The sequence below is a fragment of the Populus nigra genome, chromosome 7 (assembly GCF_951802175.1).
Source record: "Populus nigra chromosome 7, ddPopNigr1.1, whole genome shotgun sequence".
Classification (NCBI taxonomy): Eukaryota; Viridiplantae; Streptophyta; class Magnoliopsida; order Malpighiales; family Salicaceae; genus Populus; species Populus nigra.
The window spans coordinates 1,369,341-1,390,681 of NC_084858.1; the positions used below are offsets into that span (position 1 = coordinate 1,369,341).

At 30.7% G+C, this 21,341-nt stretch overlaps 2 protein-coding genes across 2 annotated transcripts; both read left to right on the top strand.

Annotated features, from left to right (window-relative positions):
• The first annotated feature begins 745 nt into the window (after nucleotides 1-745).
• Nucleotides 746-1,621, top strand: LOC133698225 (uncharacterized). Its single transcript, XM_062121078.1, has one exon. It carries the CDS (start codon nucleotides 762-764, stop codon nucleotides 1,212-1,214), a length of 453 nt encoding a protein of 150 aa, XP_061977062.1. The 5' UTR covers nucleotides 746-761; the 3' UTR covers nucleotides 1,215-1,621.
• An 11,398-nt stretch (nucleotides 1,622-13,019) lies between these two features.
• On the top strand, nucleotides 13,020-20,047 carry LOC133699825 (ubiquitin-like domain-containing CTD phosphatase). Its single transcript, XM_062123305.1, has 7 exons — nucleotides 13,020-13,353; nucleotides 15,409-15,553; nucleotides 17,099-17,213; nucleotides 17,279-17,342; nucleotides 17,812-17,977; nucleotides 18,104-18,402; nucleotides 19,665-20,047. The coding sequence occupies exons 1-6, from the start codon at nucleotides 13,085-13,087 to the stop codon at nucleotides 18,347-18,349; spliced, it is 1,005 nt and encodes a 334-aa protein (XP_061979289.1). The 5' UTR covers nucleotides 13,020-13,084; the 3' UTR covers nucleotides 18,350-18,402; nucleotides 19,665-20,047.
• Nucleotides 20,048-21,341: the final 1,294 nt, after the last annotated feature.

Consider the following 21,341-nt stretch of genomic DNA (forward strand, 5'->3'; position numbering starts at 1 on the left):
TGCTGAACACAACCGACCGATCAAATGCTTTCTTACATGTGGAATCTGTCGCTCCTGTTTTTTAATATTTAGGTTGTCTTATTCGAGATATAACTCTGCTATCATTACAGTAACGGAGATAAATATTTTGATAGTTTAAAATTTAAATGTGTTGGTATTAATTATTTTTTAAAAAATATTGTTTTAATATATATTTTATACGTAAAGTCCCCTGCCATAATCTTAACGATATGCCCAGACAAATCTTAAAAAAGTATTCAACCTATAAAAATAATCTAGATTACATCTAATAATAATAGATCGTTGATTAGATTTTTTTTTTATTAGTTTCAATTAAATATCACATTAAATGCACTTGATTTTTGATATTTTTTTAAAAACTCATAAATTTATTAAAATTTCTCTAATCACCTAATGGAATAAATTATTTATCCATATAATATTATGGTAATATCTGTTTTTTAAATTATTTTTTCATCTCGAAAATCATTAAAAATCATTATTTTTAATTAAAAAACATTTTAGAAAATACCATGTACCAAAAGGCATTATAAAAAGAAATTAACTAATTAATAGTTTTGTTAATTGAAATATATAGAATGAAAATCTGATTGAGAATTTATTGACACTGTAGAGATCTAATTGAATGTCCCTAAAGATTGGGGACTATTATGAAGTTAACCCCTTGTTTTTATCTATAAATAGAGGGAGTGCTGCCCTAGCAACAGCAGCTCTCAAGTTGTGAGAATCTATCTTAGATCATGCTAGGATCTCCCATACCTATCAATATGCCAAAAAAGCTATTCAAAAAGACACCATCAAAGACTGACATTGATCCTATCAAAATGCAAAAAAAGCTATTCAAAAAGACACTATCAAAGACTGACATTGATTATAGAATGGCAATTCCAATGGATAGCCTCTCCGCTTTCCAAATACCAGAAGGAGAAAAGTCGAAAGAAGTTGTTGCCGTCGACATCGATGGTCATCGATGGAGTTTCAAGTGTACCACGAGAAGTAAAGATCCCCACCCCAAACCAGTCCTCTCTTCAGGCTGGATTAGGTTTGTCAAAAACAGAGGTCTCAAGGAAGGCGATGAAGTCATCTTTTCTGTGGCGCACAATGATGGAGCTGAGGGTCTGCAATTCGGAATTGAAGCACGGAAAAAACTGACCAAGTTATTCGGTCAAGATATTTGGAGCAATCCTCTTTGAAGAGCAAGAAGAAGCTACGTACTGATCCAGGCATGTAAAATAGGTGCATCTTCCATCTTGATTCTAGTATCAGCTGGTGTTTCTGAGGGTAGTGTTCTTACGCTGTAGTCTTGTTCCTGCTCTCTCTTTTCTCTCGGCGGGGAGGGTTTTGGCCGGCCGAGGATCTCAGAGGAGTTTAATATCCTAGCTGTACAAGTATTCAAAGTCATTTCTGCATATTTCCTCTTCTGTATGGCACTAGCTATGATCCTGAATATGTCTTGGCTAGATCTTGTAATCATGGGAGTGAAAGAGTGAACGCTCGGAAGCTCACCATGCCCATGGTTTTGGCCTGTAATTAAGCGAAACGTTTCAAACTTTTTCTTGGATTGCAAATTAATCTTATTTTTCTTCATAAGTTCCATAAATTAATTACCACTCCCCTTCGGTTGTTTGTTTCCATGGGCTCCATGAGATTATCTCAACAAATGATGAAAAACACCTCATAAATCACATACATGGATTTAAGTCAATTAAACAAATTGTTTTTAATTAAAATATTTTTCTTTTATTGTTTGCCAGGTGACAAAGCTGACAGAGAAATCTGTTGAAAGATCTAATTCTTGTTTTTATGCCTTTTCTTTTTTAGCAACGAAAGATGGTAGGTTTTTTTTCTCTTTAAGAAAAAGTTCTGAAATTGTGGATGGTTCCAAAGCAATGGTCGCATGACTTATCAGATAAGTACATATACTTATCATGTGGCCAAAAAATCAAACTCCCCTTGCAATTAATTAATAATTCCAAGTAAATTTTCTAATACTATAGATTAAATATCAACGGTGTGTGTGAGATCCTTTAAACACGAGTAAGATTAAAAGTTTTAAGCAAATTCTTATTGGTAATTTTTCTGATTTAATGACCAATATTATATTATGATGAATTAAATTCATCTACTGCCTACCTTAATTATGTTTTCATTTTTATTCCTTCTTAATTATTTATCTACAAGTTTTATATTATCTTGATTTTTGAAAGAAAATATTTAACAAAAGTAGATTTGATCTATCTTACATAAGTTATCCAATTTAGGTGGTGTTAATTTAAAAGTGTGGTAATGATTGTTTAATTTTTAAGGTTTTTTTACTCGAAAATATATCAAAATAATAATTTTTTTATTTTTAATTTATTTTTAATATCAATATATCAAAACAATCGAAAAACAAACACTAAAAAAATCTAACTTGAAAAAAATATTCAAATCTTTATAAAAAATAAATTCAACCGCAACTAGCTTTAAATAGATATTTATTTAGAAAAACACCCAACAACACGAGAGAGGATTGTTAAATAGTTACATTTCATATTTAAAAATGCTCAAAGTCAAACGAATTGAAGACAACTATATATGTTTATGTTATCATAGTCATTAAACTAATATTAATAGCCTTGAAAAAAGCTATTGAAAAAAGTTATTAAATTACTTCTCCAATCTATTTTTTTAAAAAAAAGAATAAAGAAAGTTATTTTTATTTGTTTTTCAATCTATTAAACTCCTTTGTACTGTGACGTCCAAGACTATCCAAGTTACAAGATCGCACGATGCTTCTTTATTTATTTATTTTTATTTTTTATACAAAAGAGATGTACGGTGCATGCTTTTAAGCCTTAGCATCGTTATTCAATCAAAGTACTATTTATTTATTTATTTATGTTGTCGATTGTGCGAATTAAAGTTGCACTAATTAATCTTATGGTAGTAACAATAGTTAAATGACCCAACTCGGCTCATCATTGATTTGTAATTTGAGTTATAAGTTGAGTGAGTAAATCGGTTAGTCAATGATCTGGATTTATTCAATTTTTTTTAATTTTTTAAATCAACAATATGATAATTAAAAATTAAAAAAAAAAGAGTAAAAACAACGATAAAATTGATCATGTTTTTTTTTATAACTTTGATCAAATTACTCAAATCATGAGTTGATGCATAGGATTCTTCAAATTTAATTGGATTAATAAAATGAATAATTTTAAAAAATAATCAAATTCTGGTTCAAGACTCGATACAAGATCCCAGACAATGCTTCACCGGAGCAACCAGGCGTGCTATTTGTTTTTTCTTTTTTTTTTAAGAAAAAGAAAAAGAAAAAGAAAAAAGAGTGAAACGTGTGTTAGGGGACGGTCCATCTATCGAAAGAAATCTTCGAGTGGGGCTGAGAAATCATCGAACGTTTTCTCACTCTTTTCGCATCACAGGATGAAAGAGAACAAGAAGTCGTTCGATTCTTTTAGGAGACAGGTCCTTTCGAGGGCCCTCTTCTAGCCACCAAGTTGTCGTCTACGTGGACCTTCGAGTTCGAGCCATTTTAACGTCTCTGACTCTGTGTCCATGCCATATCAGCACCGCGCGACAACTCCTCCAACCTCATCATGTGACCGATCAAAAAGGCACATGTTTCGCGCGATTAATCCATCAACTTCTTTTTTAATATCTTTTAGATTATAAAAAAATAATATATCATTTCGTGCGATTAATCACCATGTCCCCGCGGTTTAGGAGATTCGATATTATCATTTTTTTTTATTACAGGTGATTTTAAAAAATAATATATCATTTTTTTATTTTAGTGAATCGGAGCTGTCGTCGGCTGGATCATCGTGCGATTTTAACAGGTTTAGTCTCGACGGTCTCGCGTTAGGCAGAAAGTGATATTCGACAAATCTGCGAAGTGATCAATTAGAAACTTTTATTGGATGAACCTTTTTTCGGTTTGGTCAGTGCATACGTTCTTGTCCATGCGAAATCGCATGAATTGGACTCGTTTCTGCTATCGCTTAGACAGATTAATTATTTATGATTAGCATCTCTTGTACCCAAGAACCCAGAGTTAAGGAATAGTATCTGAAATGATTTTTCAATTGATATCAAAATCTTTATTTTAAAAAAAATCTTGAGATTGAATCATTATATATAGTATATACTAAAAAGCATTAATCTTTTACGTACAAATCCACGGTAAAAAACTGATTTTATCTCTTGATCATCGGCAAAGTAACATGTATTAGGTCTAGACGTATGGTAATATTTTTAGTCAATAAGCTTTTTAGGCTTTAACTTTATTTCCAAACAAGTAAGTTGTTTCATTATCTTTGGAAACTAAAAACAATTGTAGGCATTTAATTTAAGGCAACACTTCAAGGAATTTTGTTTCTTAATTTTATCTTTTTTATTTATTTTTTTTTTAGAATTATCCTGATATCATGTCTCGGGGTCATAAATTCAGCAGGTTTACTAGCTTAACAAGAGTTTTTTTTTACTGCTTCTTAATATTTTTTTTTATCTCAAGTCGATAACTAAAATCTTAGATTTTTTTTTAAAAAATAAATTTACATCGTCTTGATATCTTTTCCACGATGAAAAAAATAAAAGGCTCGCGGCATAATACGGACCACCTATCTAGTGGGTCTTAAATTGGCTCAACTTGATGGTCTAATTCAAAAAATTTGTGGTAGGTGCTTGATTCAAATTAAATTTTAAGTTGAACTAGAAAAAATATTGGCACGATAAGAACTAATTAGCTTGATCAGGTTTTGGATGGCCAGTTATACTCTATTCAAATTTAATTGGATCAATAATTGTTTTAATAGAAATAATTGTTATGGATTGATCCAATGACTCGCGAGTTAATGCGATAACTAAATGACCCAATCCCTTTTGAATCAGTTTTTAACTAACTGTGCCAACAATGGTTTGATTTTTTATTTATTTTTAAAAAGGTATATATTATCAAAAGTTTCAATAAATATGACGTTGTAACAGCATTTTGAGCGACAATTACATAAAACAAAGCAGATACATAATCGACTTAGTTTTAATTAATTCTAAAGCTGTAAAGATGTGATAAAAAGATATATACTTTTTAGTTATTGTTTGTAAGGATCTCATTGCAAAGACAAAAATTGGCATACCATCATATCAAATACCATCATTAATAATTAAATCATCGAATTTTAATAATTTTTTTTAAATAATAATATTAATATTTAAATATGAATAAAAAAAAGTATTTTTAATCATAAAACTAATATTTCTTAATGATTGACTACGAATTGATAGTTAAAGCAGTTGCCGACGAACCCTTGTGGGTCCATATGGTGGGGTACATGGGAACAAAATACAAGATGGGCACGTGCAAGCCTAATAACACGTCAGATAGGCGGCTTGGCGTTCGTTATTGCGCGAGTCTTGTCTTGCTGGACACAACCGACCGATCAAATGCTTTTTTGTTTGTGGAATCTGTAGATTCTGTTTTTTCAGTACTTAGGTTGTCCTTTAGCGCAGGAAGTGTAATATTTTTTTATTTTTTAAAATTATTTTTAAAATCAATGTATTAAAAAAAATTAAAATATAAAAAAATTAATTTTTAATAAATTTTTAAAAATAAAGGTTGGTCCACGTTCCAAACACTCATATAATTATACTATCTTCACGTAAGCACAAACTTTTTTATTTTTTAATAAAATATTATTATAATATATTTTTATTAAAATTATTTCAAAAAACAACTATTATTATAATTATAAACGAGACTTAAAAGCCTAAATCTTAAAAAAGTATTTAATCTACAAAATAATCTATTGGATCTAATAATAATAGTATTTAATCATCTAGCCACCAAATTGTCGTCCACGTGGACCTCCGAGTTCGAGGCATTTTAACGTGTGTGTAGAAGCCATATCAGCACCGCGCGAACATCCTCATCATGCGACCGATCAAAAAGGCACATCTTTCGTGCGAGTAATCCATCAACTTCTTTTTTAATATCTTTTAGATTATAAAAAAATAATATATCATCTCGTGCGATTAATCACGACGTCCCCGCGGCTGGATCATCGTGCGATTTTAACAGGTTTATCCCATGAACCAGCTTTAGTCTCACGGTCTCGTGCTAGGCAGAAAGCGATATTCGGCAAATCTGTGAAGTGATGAATTAGAGAGCATAGCCCACAGAGCACCAACCCATCACATCGAATTTTTTATTGGATGAAGCTTTTTCGGTTTGGTCACTGCAGACGTTCTTGTCCTCGGCAGCTTTCTTCTTTTTCTTCGTTCGGTTTGGTCAAGCTTTTTCTTCTTTTCTTTCTATGAACACAAAAGACAAGCAGATGTTTCAACTTTTCGCTCTCGGCTTCTTCAATCTTTCGATCATTTCAACTTTTTGCTCGATCAATTCTTTTCTGTTTATATATGTCGTCTGTTTCTTTCGATTTTGTGGAGGACATGACAGCAGATGTTTTCAAAGTATCATTCTGTTTTTTTAAAAAATATATATATTTTAAAAATTTTAATTTTTTTATTTTTTTCTTTACTTCAAAATAATGTTTTTTTATTTTCATATCATTTTAATATACTAATATCAAAAATAATTTTTAAAAAATAAAAAAATATCATTTTAATGCTTTTCCAAATAAAAAACACTTTGAAAAACAATCACAACCACACTCCTAAATACAACCTTAAAGCCTGTTTGAGATTATAGCAGCGATAACGGTTCAAAATGCTTTTTGGTTAAAAAAAATCAAAATAAAATTTTTTTATTTTTTAAAAAATATTTTTGACATTAATACTTTAAAACAATTTAAAAGTATAAAAAGAAATTATTTAAAAAAAAATTAAAATTTTTAAGAACGGTCCAAGAACACTGCTTTTGATCCTTAGATATGGGAAACCGCATATGGATTGGACTGGTTTCTGCTGTCGCTTAGCCAGATTATTTTTTCTTAGTCCATCATGTGGTCCAAACACTTGGTGTCCCCACAAAATCAAACTTCATCGGGCTTAAGGCTACAAGCCGAAGTGCAAGCCCAGCGGCATGATTTCAGAGAAGCCCAGCTGCATAATTTCAAAGATTTACTTCAATAATAAGTATTGATTATTGAAGATAAACCAAATGAGTTAAATTATAATAAAATACAAATTATAATAATAAAATTTAAATCACACTTATCATTTTCTTTAACGTCATTTATCAATTGTTATCCACATAAATTTTACAAGATATGCACAAGCTATTAATAAATTTATTTTTTTTAATAATGAAAATAATCGAAATTATATTTGTTAATGAAGTATTCTTCAGTTATTTGAGCATGTCTAAAAAGTTATTTTTGATATATCTGTAAATATTAAAAATATTATTTTATATTCAATAGCCTTGAAAATATTTGGCATGTGGGATGATCAGCTTCGGAACGTCCTGGATTTCCTTATTAGCTTAATTTAGTATATAATTCTAGAATGATCAGTTTTTGTTGTAACATTCTATCAAACTTCAAACATTAAAATAATTCGATATTAATATGTCTAAACTTTATTTTCTCCTCTAATTCCTACACAAAACAAATACAATTAATTAATGCAACTTTAAATAATTTATGAATTATTAAAATAAAATATAAACAAATTAAAGATTAAGAATTATGATAAATAACTTGAATTTTTGCTTTTCATTGCTCATCACTTATAAAAATAGTTTCTAATTCACCGCTCTAGCCAACACTGTTTAAAAAATAAGCTTCATCTATATTTTATAATCATTTTCACAGTCATCCTATGTGTTCTTTAATTGTGTCTTGGTGAATGAATGTTTAGTTTGTTCTTCGAAGAATGTCAATAAAAATTTACAATCAATTTTATTGAAATAAGTATGTGGTCTTATTCCCTATGTCAATAGCCTCGATGCAAAGTTCACAAAAGACGTCCAACATTTTCTTAGTTCAAGTATCTCTATCTATAGTTTTAGAACTTTTCATTCCTAGTTCGATAACATATTTAAAAGCAAACAACTAATACTATTTTTTTAAACAGTAATTTAAACATTAACACTAAAACTAAACACAACTTAGAAATAATAACCTAGTAATATAAAGTTTGACCTTGAACTATATATATGGTATAGAAAGTATGCACTAGTATCTAAATCTATAATAGATTACAACCTAGTAATATACCAACTAATCTTAGCTGCAGGTACGTACAATTAAGTAGACAAAATTGAAAAGAAAAGAAAAGAAAAGAAAAGAACTTTGAATCCCAAAAATAAAAGTAAATCCTCAAATGTATATATAATAGTTAGATCCACTAACATGATGCAATCAGATGATATAGAAACATGTATAGAAATATGTCATGGTGAATCAAACATAATTCACATGTTATCAAATTCAATTATTACAACAAATAATAAACTCAAAACACTGATTCATATAAAAAATGAGGTGAAAAGCTTGTAACTGGTTTATGTAGCCTTTTTTTTTTTCAAACTGAGGTTATCTCAATTATTGAAGGGTTCAATCTTAACCAAACACTGATTCATACAAACTTCTGTGGTTCAATCAAAACTCATCAATGACTACACTCCCAATCATCACCTAAATATGTTAGTAACACCATCATTCTACTATCATTTCTTTTATTATTATGCACATATTTATTATTTTTTAGTCAATAATAAAATATCAAGCGAGGAGAAAGTTTGAAAGATACAAGACAAATACAAACAAGCCAAGAACTCATAAACACTATCTAGTCTTGAAAACATTTCTGAACTCGAACTCGAACCATCGCTGAATTCCTTCTGAGCTCTATAAAAGATCATCCCCAGTGTATATAGACCGACGTCCAAAGATTTAGTCCAACATAGTATATATAAACTGATCATTATTCCTTATATATTCCTAACCATAACAAGGATAATTTAAAAACATGATAAATTATGACTACACACAATGATCACCCTTACCCTTCACCTTTAAAGAGTCGTAAATGAGTAATATAAAATCGTAATGAAGTTGGTTAATTATTCAAAAAATTTGCAAGTTCAATCAAGAACTTAGTATGAGAATCACTCAATCATAAAAGATAGTAAGAATGTCAATTTCTTCAGTAAAAATATAGTCTAACCCTGTCTTTATAAAAAAATATTTATATTAGAAAAATATCTAAAATATCTAATAATAATAATTAAAAAATAAATAAAATAATAACTCAACAAATTTAAATAAGACTAAAGTTATTTTTATAATATGCTGACAGAATTGAAATGCTCCAATGGTTTTTTATCTTCTTAATGAATTGAAAAACATGACATGTATGAATGTATCAATAGAAAACTACATATATTTACTTTCCATGCAACTAAAATCTCATTAAATTTTTCTACAAGCTAAAAAAATACATTAATAGTGCTGAAAGTTTTGTTTTTTTTCTGTTAATTTTTTTTCATCCAACTCGCATTGAAAAGCAAGCAAGTTAACTAGTACTTATACGATATAACATAGGTACATCAAGTACACCTATTCTATTCATTTCATTACTATTTTAAATATATAAATAATAAATATAATAGATAAACAAAACGAATTAAATTATAACGAACTACTGATTAATTTGAATAATTCTCACAATTTAAAAAAAAATTAAACTCATTGATAATTTTTTTCTTAACATTATATATCAATTTTTATCCACGTAAATATATTACTCTTCTAAGATATTCACAAGCTATTAAGAAATTCATGTTTTTTTTTAATAATGAGAATAATTGAGATTGTAGTTACTAATGAAGTATCCATCAGATATTTGAGTATGTCTACGAACTTTTTTTGATAAATGTTTTAATATTCAAAATAATATTTTACATTCAATAATTTTGAATTTATTTGAGAATTATTCAATGCAAATAAAAAATAATATCCAAGTTGAATATATCAAAGCTAAGTCTGAAAATTAAATTTAGAGTGAGAACAGATGACTGTTGCATTAAAAAAAAAGAAGAGTTTATCGGGGAAATATTCCCGTTTATTTTTGTATTTTAAAAATATTTTAATTTTTTTAATTTAAAATTAATATATTTTTAATATTTGTAGATTATTTTAATATAAAAACTATATATAAAAATATTATTTTAATATATTTATAAAAAAAAACACTTCAGTGTGATTGATATTGTGGTAGCTGTTATGGTTGTGGTTTGAAAAAAATTATTTTATAAAAAATATTTTTAGTTGAGGTTGGTTCGGAAAAATATATATTTGGTTAAAATTGTGGTTGAACAAAAATTAGTTTAATGTATTTGATTAAAAGAATGCTTTTTAACTTGAGGTTATATATATATATATATATATATATATATATATTTTGATGGTTTTTAATTTAAATATTGTAGATTTAACTACTGTTATTACATAATGAAATAAATAATATTGATATCAAATATTTTTTATTATTTCATTAAATTATATGCAATTTCATCATGTACGAAATCTATCTAACAAGGACTATATTTTCCATGGTTTCTTAAGAGCGCAACAACAAAAACTGAATTTTTTATTACGTCATTAAACAGTCTCCTTCTAATTTTTTGAATAAAATACAATTACAAATAAAAATAAAAACTGAATTTTTTTTAATTGGGTTGAACCCGGCAAGAACATAATTGGGCTTGCGATCAAATTCTGCAAATGCTACGTCATCAAGCGATCTTCTTTTAATTTATGTAGTGTTATTAAATAATATTAAACACTAGTTTTTCAAGTAAAAAATAATTTTAAAAAAATAATTTTTTTTAATATAAATAGTTACTTACTTGGTATTATTCACGTGAACAATGACATCTGAAATTCACTTGGTTGCAGATGTGAGAAGTAAGAGTTGCTTCTCACAAAGAAACATTTTAACAAAAATATATATGGTCCCATATGAAAAGCCGGTTGAATTTTATGTTATCAAACTTGATGTTTACACGATGAGCTTTAGAAGCAGAAGCTACTGCGTAAAAACACCGCGTTCGTATTGAGCTTAGTTAACTATAACCTATCGGCCAAGCCGATTGGTTAAACATGGCTAGAAACAAAGTTAAGTTTACTCGATTAATTAGCTATCACTAATCATGAGAGGGTAATAAGCATATTCAATGAGGCCAATCTTGTGCCGTGAAAACACATTCATTATTGGAAGGGTATGCGATTACTCATCCACACTTCCTCTTGCAAGGTTTTCTCTACGGGTATTGAAGTGACTTCCCCAGTGACCACCACGGGCCATTTCAAGGGAGATTTTAAAAAAATTAAAAAGTTTGTTTTCTTTATAGTCTCAGTTTCGAGCCCTGTAGTTGCTAATATAATGATTATTGGAGGCTTATATAGTTGTTAACTTCAGGACCCGTGGGATTAGTCGAGGTGCGCGCAAGCTGGTCCGGACACCCACGTTAAACTAATAAAAAAAAAGGAGAGATTTCAAAAAACAATTTCAACAAAAATGTCTTGTGGCCGACTTGTAGAGATTAATGTCATTTCATTTCATTTTTTTTACACTTTCATGTATTTTATTTTTGGTTGGATGTTTTTACAGAAGCAAATGAAGGGATAAAATTTTTAAAAATAAAATTTTAAATAAAAAATATTAAAAAACAAATAGTGATTGAAAAAACAAACAAGGAGGAGCAAAAAATAATCATGAGAATTTGGGCCCTCTCTCCAAGCAAAAAAGAGATAAGAATATAAAGATAAAAAAAAATAAAAAGAAAGGAAGGGATGACTTGAGAAAGGAATAGAAGGACAAAGAAAGGAGAAGAAGATTCTTAGAAAAATAAAATAGAAAAAAGAAGAAGCACATAAATAGGACTTACGCCGAACGAGAAGAGGGCAAGAAATTTGCTTACAAATTCAATTGTAAGAGTGGAAGGGAAGGAAGAAAACATAAAGAAGCAAAAAGCTACAATTTTCTCTAAATTCATGTTTCATGGAACGGTGAAGGAGCAGAAATTTCTTCGAAGCTGCAAAGCGCGTTCCTCGTGCCCCAATGGTCCCACAAAGTGATTGCTATCATCTTTCAAGACATTCACTGCAGTTTCTTAAAGCACATCGAAAAGCACATAAATTGTCGTTAATTTTCTTGACCACCTCAACTCTAATTTTCACATCATCCTGTTTCCTTGATAAAGGGGTGTGCAGAGAACGGCAGTCGTTGATTTTAAAAATATTTTTTATTTGAAAATATATTATAATAATATTTATTTTTATTTTATAAATATTATTTTGATATCAATATATTAAAATAATTTAAAAACATAAACAAATTAATTTTAAATAATATATATATTTTTTAAATTTTCATTAAACATAGCTTACAATGCAATTCCAAATAGCGTGTAAGTTACCGAACCTTCTCTACAATTATGCCTATGAATTCCCTACCTTGTACATTTTATTATTATTTACTGTTTTTTAAATAACTGTATTTCCATTTATTTTTTTACTAAAAAAATTAACTTGTTGCTTTATAATTTGATAGCATTAACATTTATTTATTTTTATTCTTACCTATATATCCTCACACCTTTTAAAAAATGAGACTGATCTTGTTCGGAATTTATAGCTACCCCTCCCAAAAATATATCCACAACAGATCTTTTCATAAAAAACTCATGTTATCTCTGGAATTAAAAAGAAATTAGCAAGCAAGAAAAACGGAGCCTTGATAAATATTTATTTTAATTGTTATGATTTTTTTATTAACAAAAATCATTGCTGCATCAAAATAATAAAAAGATATTTTTGACAATAGAAATATATTTAAGTTTAAATCATTGAAATTTCTTAAAACAAATATTTTGATTATTACAAAATTAAATAAAAATAGAATTTAGAAATCACCCATGGCAATGCCTATTTACCTAAAACATGACAGGTAAAAATATCAGATTGACAGTGGAAGATTAATGTGCCACGACATCAAATATTTCAGGGGCAAAAACTGTTATTAAAAGGGAAACTTGAAACCGGAGATAATTAGAGAGAAGGAGAGACCCCAAAAAGAGAAGGAAAAAAAAATGGCTGCTTCTGCTTCTGCTTCACTAACCTCGTCGGCGACAGAAGAGGAGATAACACTGACAGTCAAATGGAGCGGAAAGGAGTACACTGTCCGAGTCTGCGGCAACGATTCAGTAGCCGAGTTGAAGCGCAGTATCTGCGAACTCACCAACGTTTTGCCGAAGAGACAAAAGCTTCTTTACCCCAAAATTGGTAACAAACTCGCCGATGAATCAGTTTTGCTCTCTCAATTACCTATCAAATCCTCTCTCAAGATGACCATGATCGGGTAACTCTCTCTCTCTCTCTCTCTGCATATCGAAGACTAAACAAAAGTTAGTTTCTTTTGTGATCTATGTTTGTGTTTTTTTATGGGTTATTGCTGATACTGATTTTGTTTTGATCAAGGGGTTTATTTTTTTTGTTATTTGTAAAAGGGAGTAGTTGTTGATTCGGAATTTCCTATGGAAAAGACAACATGTTTGTGTCTGCATTTGTCTGTGTACATGGAAAGAACTAAACTTTTGTCTTGGTGGGGCTTATGTTTCATAGCTCAAGAACTAATTACTTAGGGTTAGGGCAAGCATACCCCCCTGGACCCGGTCCCAGTTCCCTTACATTTTAAAAAGTTGATCGTATTTTCGCAATGGTGGAAATTCTTTTGTGCTTTCTCCCTTTGTCAGAAGAGCTTTTACTGGATTCTTCCCTGAAGGTTAGGGCTGAATTTGCAAGAAAACTATACTCCAGAGCATTTTGGAATTAGGATGTTTTCGAACCCTCTCTGTAAAATTCAAAGTGTATGTTCCCAAGTGAATTTCAGCAATCACTTTTTCTTATTCCACATATTAATCATTTTGAACTAAAAAAAACTTTTTGGTGGAATAGTCATGTTGTGTATAATATCTTGACTCTCAATAGTTACATATAAGTCCATAGAACATAGACTCGGATTCCTCTTTCTCAATGATATCCCACAATCAAGATCAAGACAATTGGTTGAGTCTTGTGAAACCATTTCATAGAAGTTCATTGATATCCTCTTTTTATAAAGCAAATCGACATCGATTCTTGAATAATCTACATCATTTCTACTCAGGAATATCAATGAGCCTGATTATTGAGATTGCTCAAGATATCTTTTTAGCTTCTAAAATTTATTTCTCAGTTCAAGATCTCTCTTACTATCGGGAATGAAAGAATTAGTAGATCTGTGAATGGGATAGGGTTATGAACTTATAATCTATAATCAGCTGAATATAGATAGTAAATTGGTGAGGAAATTGATGAATAGGGCTTTTTGATTGAAGAAAATTTGATAGGTTCGCAAGAAGTACTCATGAGGATTTTAAAATAGTTGCAAGATTAACCAAATTACTTAGTGGCATCCTTTTGCATTGCAATAAAAGAAGTTGTATGGTATCGTGTCACGAACAAAGCACTGGAGGATGACAGGTTCCTTTTCAAAATAAAGCACCAATCTTATTTGGTACTTTATAAAATGGTCTGATTCTCACAATATTTTGGAGACACTAAGCTTCTCTGAATACTTATTTTACCAATCTGAGTCAAGAAACCAGTGATAGCTAAATTTGATTAATTCTACTCCTTGTCATATGATTTACTGTTTATGAAACATGATTGCTGGTAGGCTCTAGGCCTGCTGGAGGTTGGAGTTGAACATGTAAAGCTTTTCCTTCTCTCTTTTCCTTTTCAGTTTTGTTTATGTTACCTTCTCAGTACTTGAGCCTTCTTCAATTTTAAGGTCTTTCACACTGAACTAATATCTTATAGGGCAACAAGTAATGGTATTATAGGAAAACTTTTTCTTTTTTCTTTCTGCATAACACATAGCAGTCATTTAAACCCAAAATTAGACTGTTAACATAAGCAGTGGCAGAATAAGGGTGCTTATCATCTGTGATGCAGAATGTGTAGAATGTAACTATGTTGACTTCTATGAATCAGAATGTAGAGTGTACGCTGTTTAGATTATTCAATCTACAGAGAATTTTAGTACATTTTCATAGCTTCAGCATTTCGTCCCTGGCAGCTTGTTTTAAAAAATTGGTGGAAGCAGAATACATAATATAAATTGTACATTAGTACATTGGAATGGCATTTCCTTCTTCCCAGTGTTCTATAGGTTGAATTTTCCTGACATAAAGAACTTGCTATCTTAAAAAAAGATAAATTCATCACCACATTTGTTTAAGCTTGCAATGACTTGGAGTCAGTCTGCTACATGAACATCAACTTTAATTTATTATATTGAGGTGCCAATCATACAAGATTATTACTCTTTTAGTTTAATCACATTTGAAATGGATATTAAATTCCACTACAGAACTGTTGAAGATGATATTATCGTGGATCAAGTGGACTCTCCAGAGATTGTTGATGATTTTGAACTTGGGCAAGATGAAGCTGTTGATATTAAAGATAAGGAAGTCAATAAGCAGAAACTGAGGAAGCGTATAGATCAATTCAAGGTCAGCTTTAAAAATTTCATAGTTAATAAATTATATTTTGTTAGTTCAGTAGGGATGGGATGCAATATCTATTTGCATATATGTTTTGATTTTGGACAATCACTTGCGTAAATGTATGCTTTATCAGAGATTTAAACCGTCCTATGATATTCGTCCAAGAAACATGGTGTCAAAATATTGGTGCCTTTGTTATTCATTTTATCCTAGAGCTTGATGAATCTGCTAATGCCTTTTTTTTTTTTTGATAATTTTTTTGTGCTCATTTTCTCCAAATGCATGCCTATGATCAACTAGCCCGTGCCAGTGTAGAGATTGACAGTAAGGATGCCACTCAACCTTTTCGAACTGGCGGGACACTAAAATAGAAATTTTAGTGATATAAGGTGCTGAGTGCACAGATAGATTTTGTTTTTTTTCTGAACCTCCTTACGGAGTAAAGCTGCAGGGACTTGCAGTGGAGCTTCTCTGTTGCATGTGTAACACAATTGGAATGCCTTTTGTTTTAATATTTTTGCCTCTCAAGGGGGTTGTCCTCCTATCCTTTTATAGGTGTTGTTTTGATAAATATCTGTCCTTGTTAAAAAACAAGGGGAAAAAAGCTTTACATGAAGGGCTCCAAATGTGTGATCCTATTTTTCAGATGAAATAAGTGGTAAAAGCACGAGACTACTTATGGAATCAATATATATGGAATCAATATATATAGAGTTTCTTCTAGCTTTTCAATGTGCCATATACCACCACAGCTAAATAGCCAATTCGTCTTTGTTACCAACATTAGAGCAGTACTTCCTGTCTTTCTGCTGCCAATTTTGTTACAGAATTGATAACTTTCATTGTTTTATATGTTGCAGCCCTCCTTTTTGTCATGATTAATCTGGTAATCTTATATCTGAGAATCGTATATATCTAAATGCTTCTTGTCAAGGTTATATGCTGTTGGTTTTTAAGTAATAAAAGTTGATTTCAAGTGCCTGTTGAAGTTCTATGAAAACTCTTCCATTGAACTGCCATTTTCTCTTTAGTCAGTGACTGCAAAATTTGATATTAATATTTTTGATTTAAAACAAAAGGATTTAATTAATACCTTGATTGCATGTGTTTCAGCTGGTAAAAAATTTAATAAAATTATCTTTGCCTTTGTACATTATTCCCATGACATCCAGTTTTGGAAGAGGAAGAAAATAAGGATTTTTATGGAGTGGCGGGTCAAAATGTCACAAATTGGTATATGTACTTGTCACAAAATTCACAAAAATTCTGTGAATTTTTGGGCTTTATTTTGATGGAAGAATGTTGCCTGATAATTGGAGTACCCTTAATGTTGAGGTGAAATGTTCATCTTGCTGCTTCATGAGTGGTGCCTGGTGCTTTGTGTATTTTGTAGCCAAGCTGTTGGGTACTCCATGTTTTTTCACCATTAATTTTCTTCTCACAGATGATTATATGTAATGCCTATTATGTATCTAATCACAAAGATTTGATGCTTTTTTTCTGCACAAAGCTTGTGAGTAATGTCAATGTTCATTGCCTTTTGATTTGTAGATTGAACTTAAAAATCCATGTCGTCCAGGAAAGAAACTGCTTGTTCTGGATATTGACTATACACTGTTTGATCACCGATCCACAGCAGAGAATCCACTTGAACTCATGCGGCCATGTGAGTAGTTAGGTTGTAGCAAGATTTTTTAACAATCACTTTTCTAATGTTCTTATCTTCTGCAGATCTTCATGAGTTTTTCACTGCCGTTTATGCAGAATATGACATAATGATATGGTCTGCAACCAGGTCAGATCCTCATTTTACTTTTTTTTAGTTTCTCTGTGCTGGCTTTCTGCTTATCTTCCACTCCCCAGCCCCCTGAATTAAAGTGATGTAGAATTAGTTGATGAACTCATGGACATAACTCTCAAGAGAACCAATCATGTGAAGAACTCAATTTATTTGATTAATCAATATTTGTAACACTACTTATTGTCTACGTAGGGCATATTTATTGGCACCAAACCAAAAAGAAATAGGGAAAATAAATCCTCATAGAGAAATTAAAACATCCCTATAAAAATATGAAAACCTACTGAATAAGAAATAACTAGATTCTTATTTTAACTTTTAACTATTAAATAGTGAATATTAATATTCCTAAATCATACTAAAATTTTGAATAATTATACAACATAATTTTTTTTTTAAAATCAAATATTAATGTCCATTGTTGTCTTCATTCCCCGTCACTACCTATCCCTCTTTTCTGCAGCATGAAGTGGGTTGAATTGAAGATGGGACAACTTGGGGTCCTCAACAATCCTAACTACAAAATAACAGCTCTTTTAGACCACTTAGCAATGATTACAGTTCAATCAGACTCTCGTGGGATCTTTGACTGCAAGCCGCTTGGATTGATTTGGGCTAAATTCCCAGAGGTGCAATTTTAAGATGCATGCGTTATATTTTCCGTTTATATTTGTTGCCTAATAATCCCGTTCCCATGCTGCAAAATCTTGAATTTTATCGCTAGTTGACATATTGCTTTCTTGTTTGCTTTTCAGTTTTACAGTTCAAAAAACACTATAATGTTCGACGATCTGCGAAGAAATTTCGTGATGAACCCAAGAAATGGTTTGGTAATCAAGCCATTCAGGAAGGCTCATGCTAACCGAGATAATGATCAGGAGCTTGTGAAGCTCACACAATACTTGCTTGCCATTGCAGAGCTTGATGATTTAAGTGTCCTGGATCATAAAAACTGGGAGTTCTTTGCTGAGGGCAATGCTAAAAACCGTAGGCGTACCTGAGTCATAACAAATTTTGAAACTTTAAAGTTTGCTGCTTGTACCTTCCTTTTGAGGTAAGTAGTTTATGCTCTTTTGTAATTGCTTTTCTTCTCTGTCAAACCTTACTTGTTATTGCCACCACAAAATCATCTGTAACATTGATGGAAACTCAATCAGGAAGGGGAAAAAGATGATGAAACTTGCTAAAATGCAAATTTTTACTGTTCCTTCTTATTTCTTTAGGGGAAATTCAAAATGTAGTGGAAAATTTATGGCTAACTATTGATCATATACATACATAAATTGATATTAGATGTTTTTAATATACTTCAAAAACCAGTGACTGCATTTAACCAACAAAAGCTGCTCAAACCACCGGACTAGCTGATAGCTGCCAATGAAAACAACTTCCATTGCCATGTCTACACAGCTTTTCAAGCGGCCACCAGATAAAAAGGTGCAGTACAAGTAGATGGATATAAAGAGGATGGAGATGAAAAAAGATTGAATGTTAACAGGCTGTTGAATTAGAAGAGCCTGGGAGGATGTGAACTGGTATGGTTGGAATTCTTCTTCTAGTGATGGGGATTTGTACATGAGCTGGGAATAAAGCACCGCTGTACTTCTGTGTCTAGCTAGCCAGATAAATTTCTTGAAAATCATTACAATCCCATTTGAAAATGATCCTGTTTCAAACTAGAAAGCATTTCTGTGAAGTCCCAGTCATTTCTAAAACAACTAAAATCATAACCAATTGATATTTGTTTGTGGTCAGAGCTCAAGGAATTTTTTAAAAGTTATTAGTGCTATAAATGATTCAGTTATTATAGCATGGTGTTAAGAGATTTTAAGTTGTCATCATGGTGGGGTATATGGAGGTTGTAATTACTTTATAATGGCAACAAAGATGGTGGATTGAGTTCTGGAGACATCGATAAGGTGACTTCCATTCAATCATGGAGATGATGGACAACGTTTGATTCATTAAGTTGTTGCTACATGCATGATTTGTTGTTTTCAGAGACACTGGAGGGGAGACAAGGATAGGGAGAAATGATGATAGAATGATAGAACAGCTACATGGATCCTTCGTATGAAGCTCTCTTTGAAGTGGTAGTTGTAGAATGGCTGATGTTATGATCAGTGTGGAGTCATTGTTCCTTTTGGTACCTTACCAAGGTAGCATTGTTGGGGGGGTCTTTTGGCAACATTATAAGAACTTATGTACATAAAAACTGAAAAATACTAACTGGAATTTAAAAATTTTAGAGCACTCAGTTACACAGTTGTTTGTACTGATATACCTTGTAATTTCTAATGAGATCTTCCATTTCAGGGATTCCAAGGTTGGATTCGATGCGGATATAGAGCTTATGGCCAGCCTGTTTGTGTTCCCTTCTTTATTATGTAAATGACAAGAATTGAACAGTCTTGGGGAATGCTTGGAATTGTTTGAGACAGTTTTAGAATTCCTTGCCATATTCTATCGAAACTCTCCAGGTAGTCCCAAGGCTTCCTCTTTATTATGATGTGATTTCTCAACGTGGGTGCCAATGGCCTGGGTTAGCTCTAGATATTACCCTGTGAAACTTGTATGGTAGGTAGTAATCGAGTAGTTCTTGTGTGATGGAAAGATTTTTAGATAACTGTGCATGTGTTTGTGTGTGGAGGATACAGTATTTTCTTGTTTTTTTTAATTATGTATTTTATTTGATTTTAGTTTTCCTTTCGCCCTTGATAACTTTTTTCCTTTCATTCAAAGAAACCCTTAGATGCATCAGAGTTTGCAATTGCCTAAACAATTGCTATGAGCTTCCTCTGTGTAACTACATTTATGAACCTTAAACCTAACCTGGTTGGCCATCTCATGAGTAGCTCTGCTAACATGATCCTGTAGACATGAGTGGAAGAACCAATGCAGCCCCACCTTATTTTGAACATCAATGGCAGCATAAAAGTTGAATTTCACCATCGATGCAGACAAGATGGCTGTCCATTTTGGATGAGCTGGAAGGCTCTTTTTCGTAAGCTTGCCAGCAACCTTATGCTTTAAATGGCTCGATAGGTATGAGCAGGATGGATCCTTTTCCACAAGATTGGCACCAACCTCCTGCCATAAATAGCTGCATTGAGTACTGAATTATATTCTTAAAGATCCTTTTTCACATGGTTCGCAATTCAGACACTTGCACTCTTTACCAAGAAGATTGAAGTGATAGTGATTGCCACTCGAGTCTTGCCTGCGTAGTGCATGGACATAATTGCTCACATAATTAATGAAGTTGCTAATATAACATCATCACTTCTATTGTATATTTAATAAGAAAAATGTCAAGAAAATAAAAATAAAAAAGAGCTTGCTTGTATTTGAGTTTTAAAAGCGATTTTATAAAAAAAATTTAAATTTTTTATTTGTTTTTTTACTTCAAAGTAATATTCTTTTGGATATTTTTATAATATTTTAATGTATTCATATTAAAAATATTTTTTTAAAAAAATATTTTTTTTATTATATTTTAAAATAAAAATATTTTAAAAAATAACTAATATATTTCCGAATACTTGCTGGTGTGTCTACGGCATGGGACCGGAAAGCCCCTGGATTAAATGTCCAAATATGTTTCTAAAATCTATATTATAATATATCAAAACACACGCACACCTTTCTTTTATATTATTTAATATATGAAATATAGAAATCAACTAGCCTTTTTAACTCATCGCTATAGCTCCGTAAAAGAATGTGTCAGTATTACCAATATATTTTATTGTATCATGGTTTTTTAATTTAAGTAACGCAGAGATGTTTTTTTATGCTTATGAAATAAATTAATATATATATGAATTGATAAATTTTATTTATATTAATTAATTATTAACATAGAAAGCTAATCATGAGTGTAAATATTTAACCCTTAATTTTTTTTTAATTTATGTCTTTATGTTATTTTTTTTACTAAAAATAAATAAAATAAAATAAAATAAATATATTATACAAAATAATTTTTTTGGG

Excerpts from the sequence above, each read along its gene's own strand:
- LOC133698225 (XM_062121078.1), top strand. The coding sequence starts at position 762 with ATGCTAGGATCTCCCATACCTATCAATATGCCAAAAAAGCTATTCAAA.
- LOC133699825 (XM_062123305.1), top strand. The coding sequence starts at position 13,085 with ATGGCTGCTTCTGCTTCTGCTTCACTAACCTCGTCGGCGACAGAAGAG. Across the intron at positions 13,354-15,408 it reads CTCAAGATGACCATGATCGG|AACTGTTGAAGATGATATTA; the intron begins GTAACTCTCTCT and ends ATTCCACTACAG. Across the intron at positions 17,214-17,278 it reads ACTTGAACTCATGCGGCCAT|ATCTTCATGAGTTTTTCACT; the intron begins GTGAGTAGTTAG and ends TATCTTCTGCAG.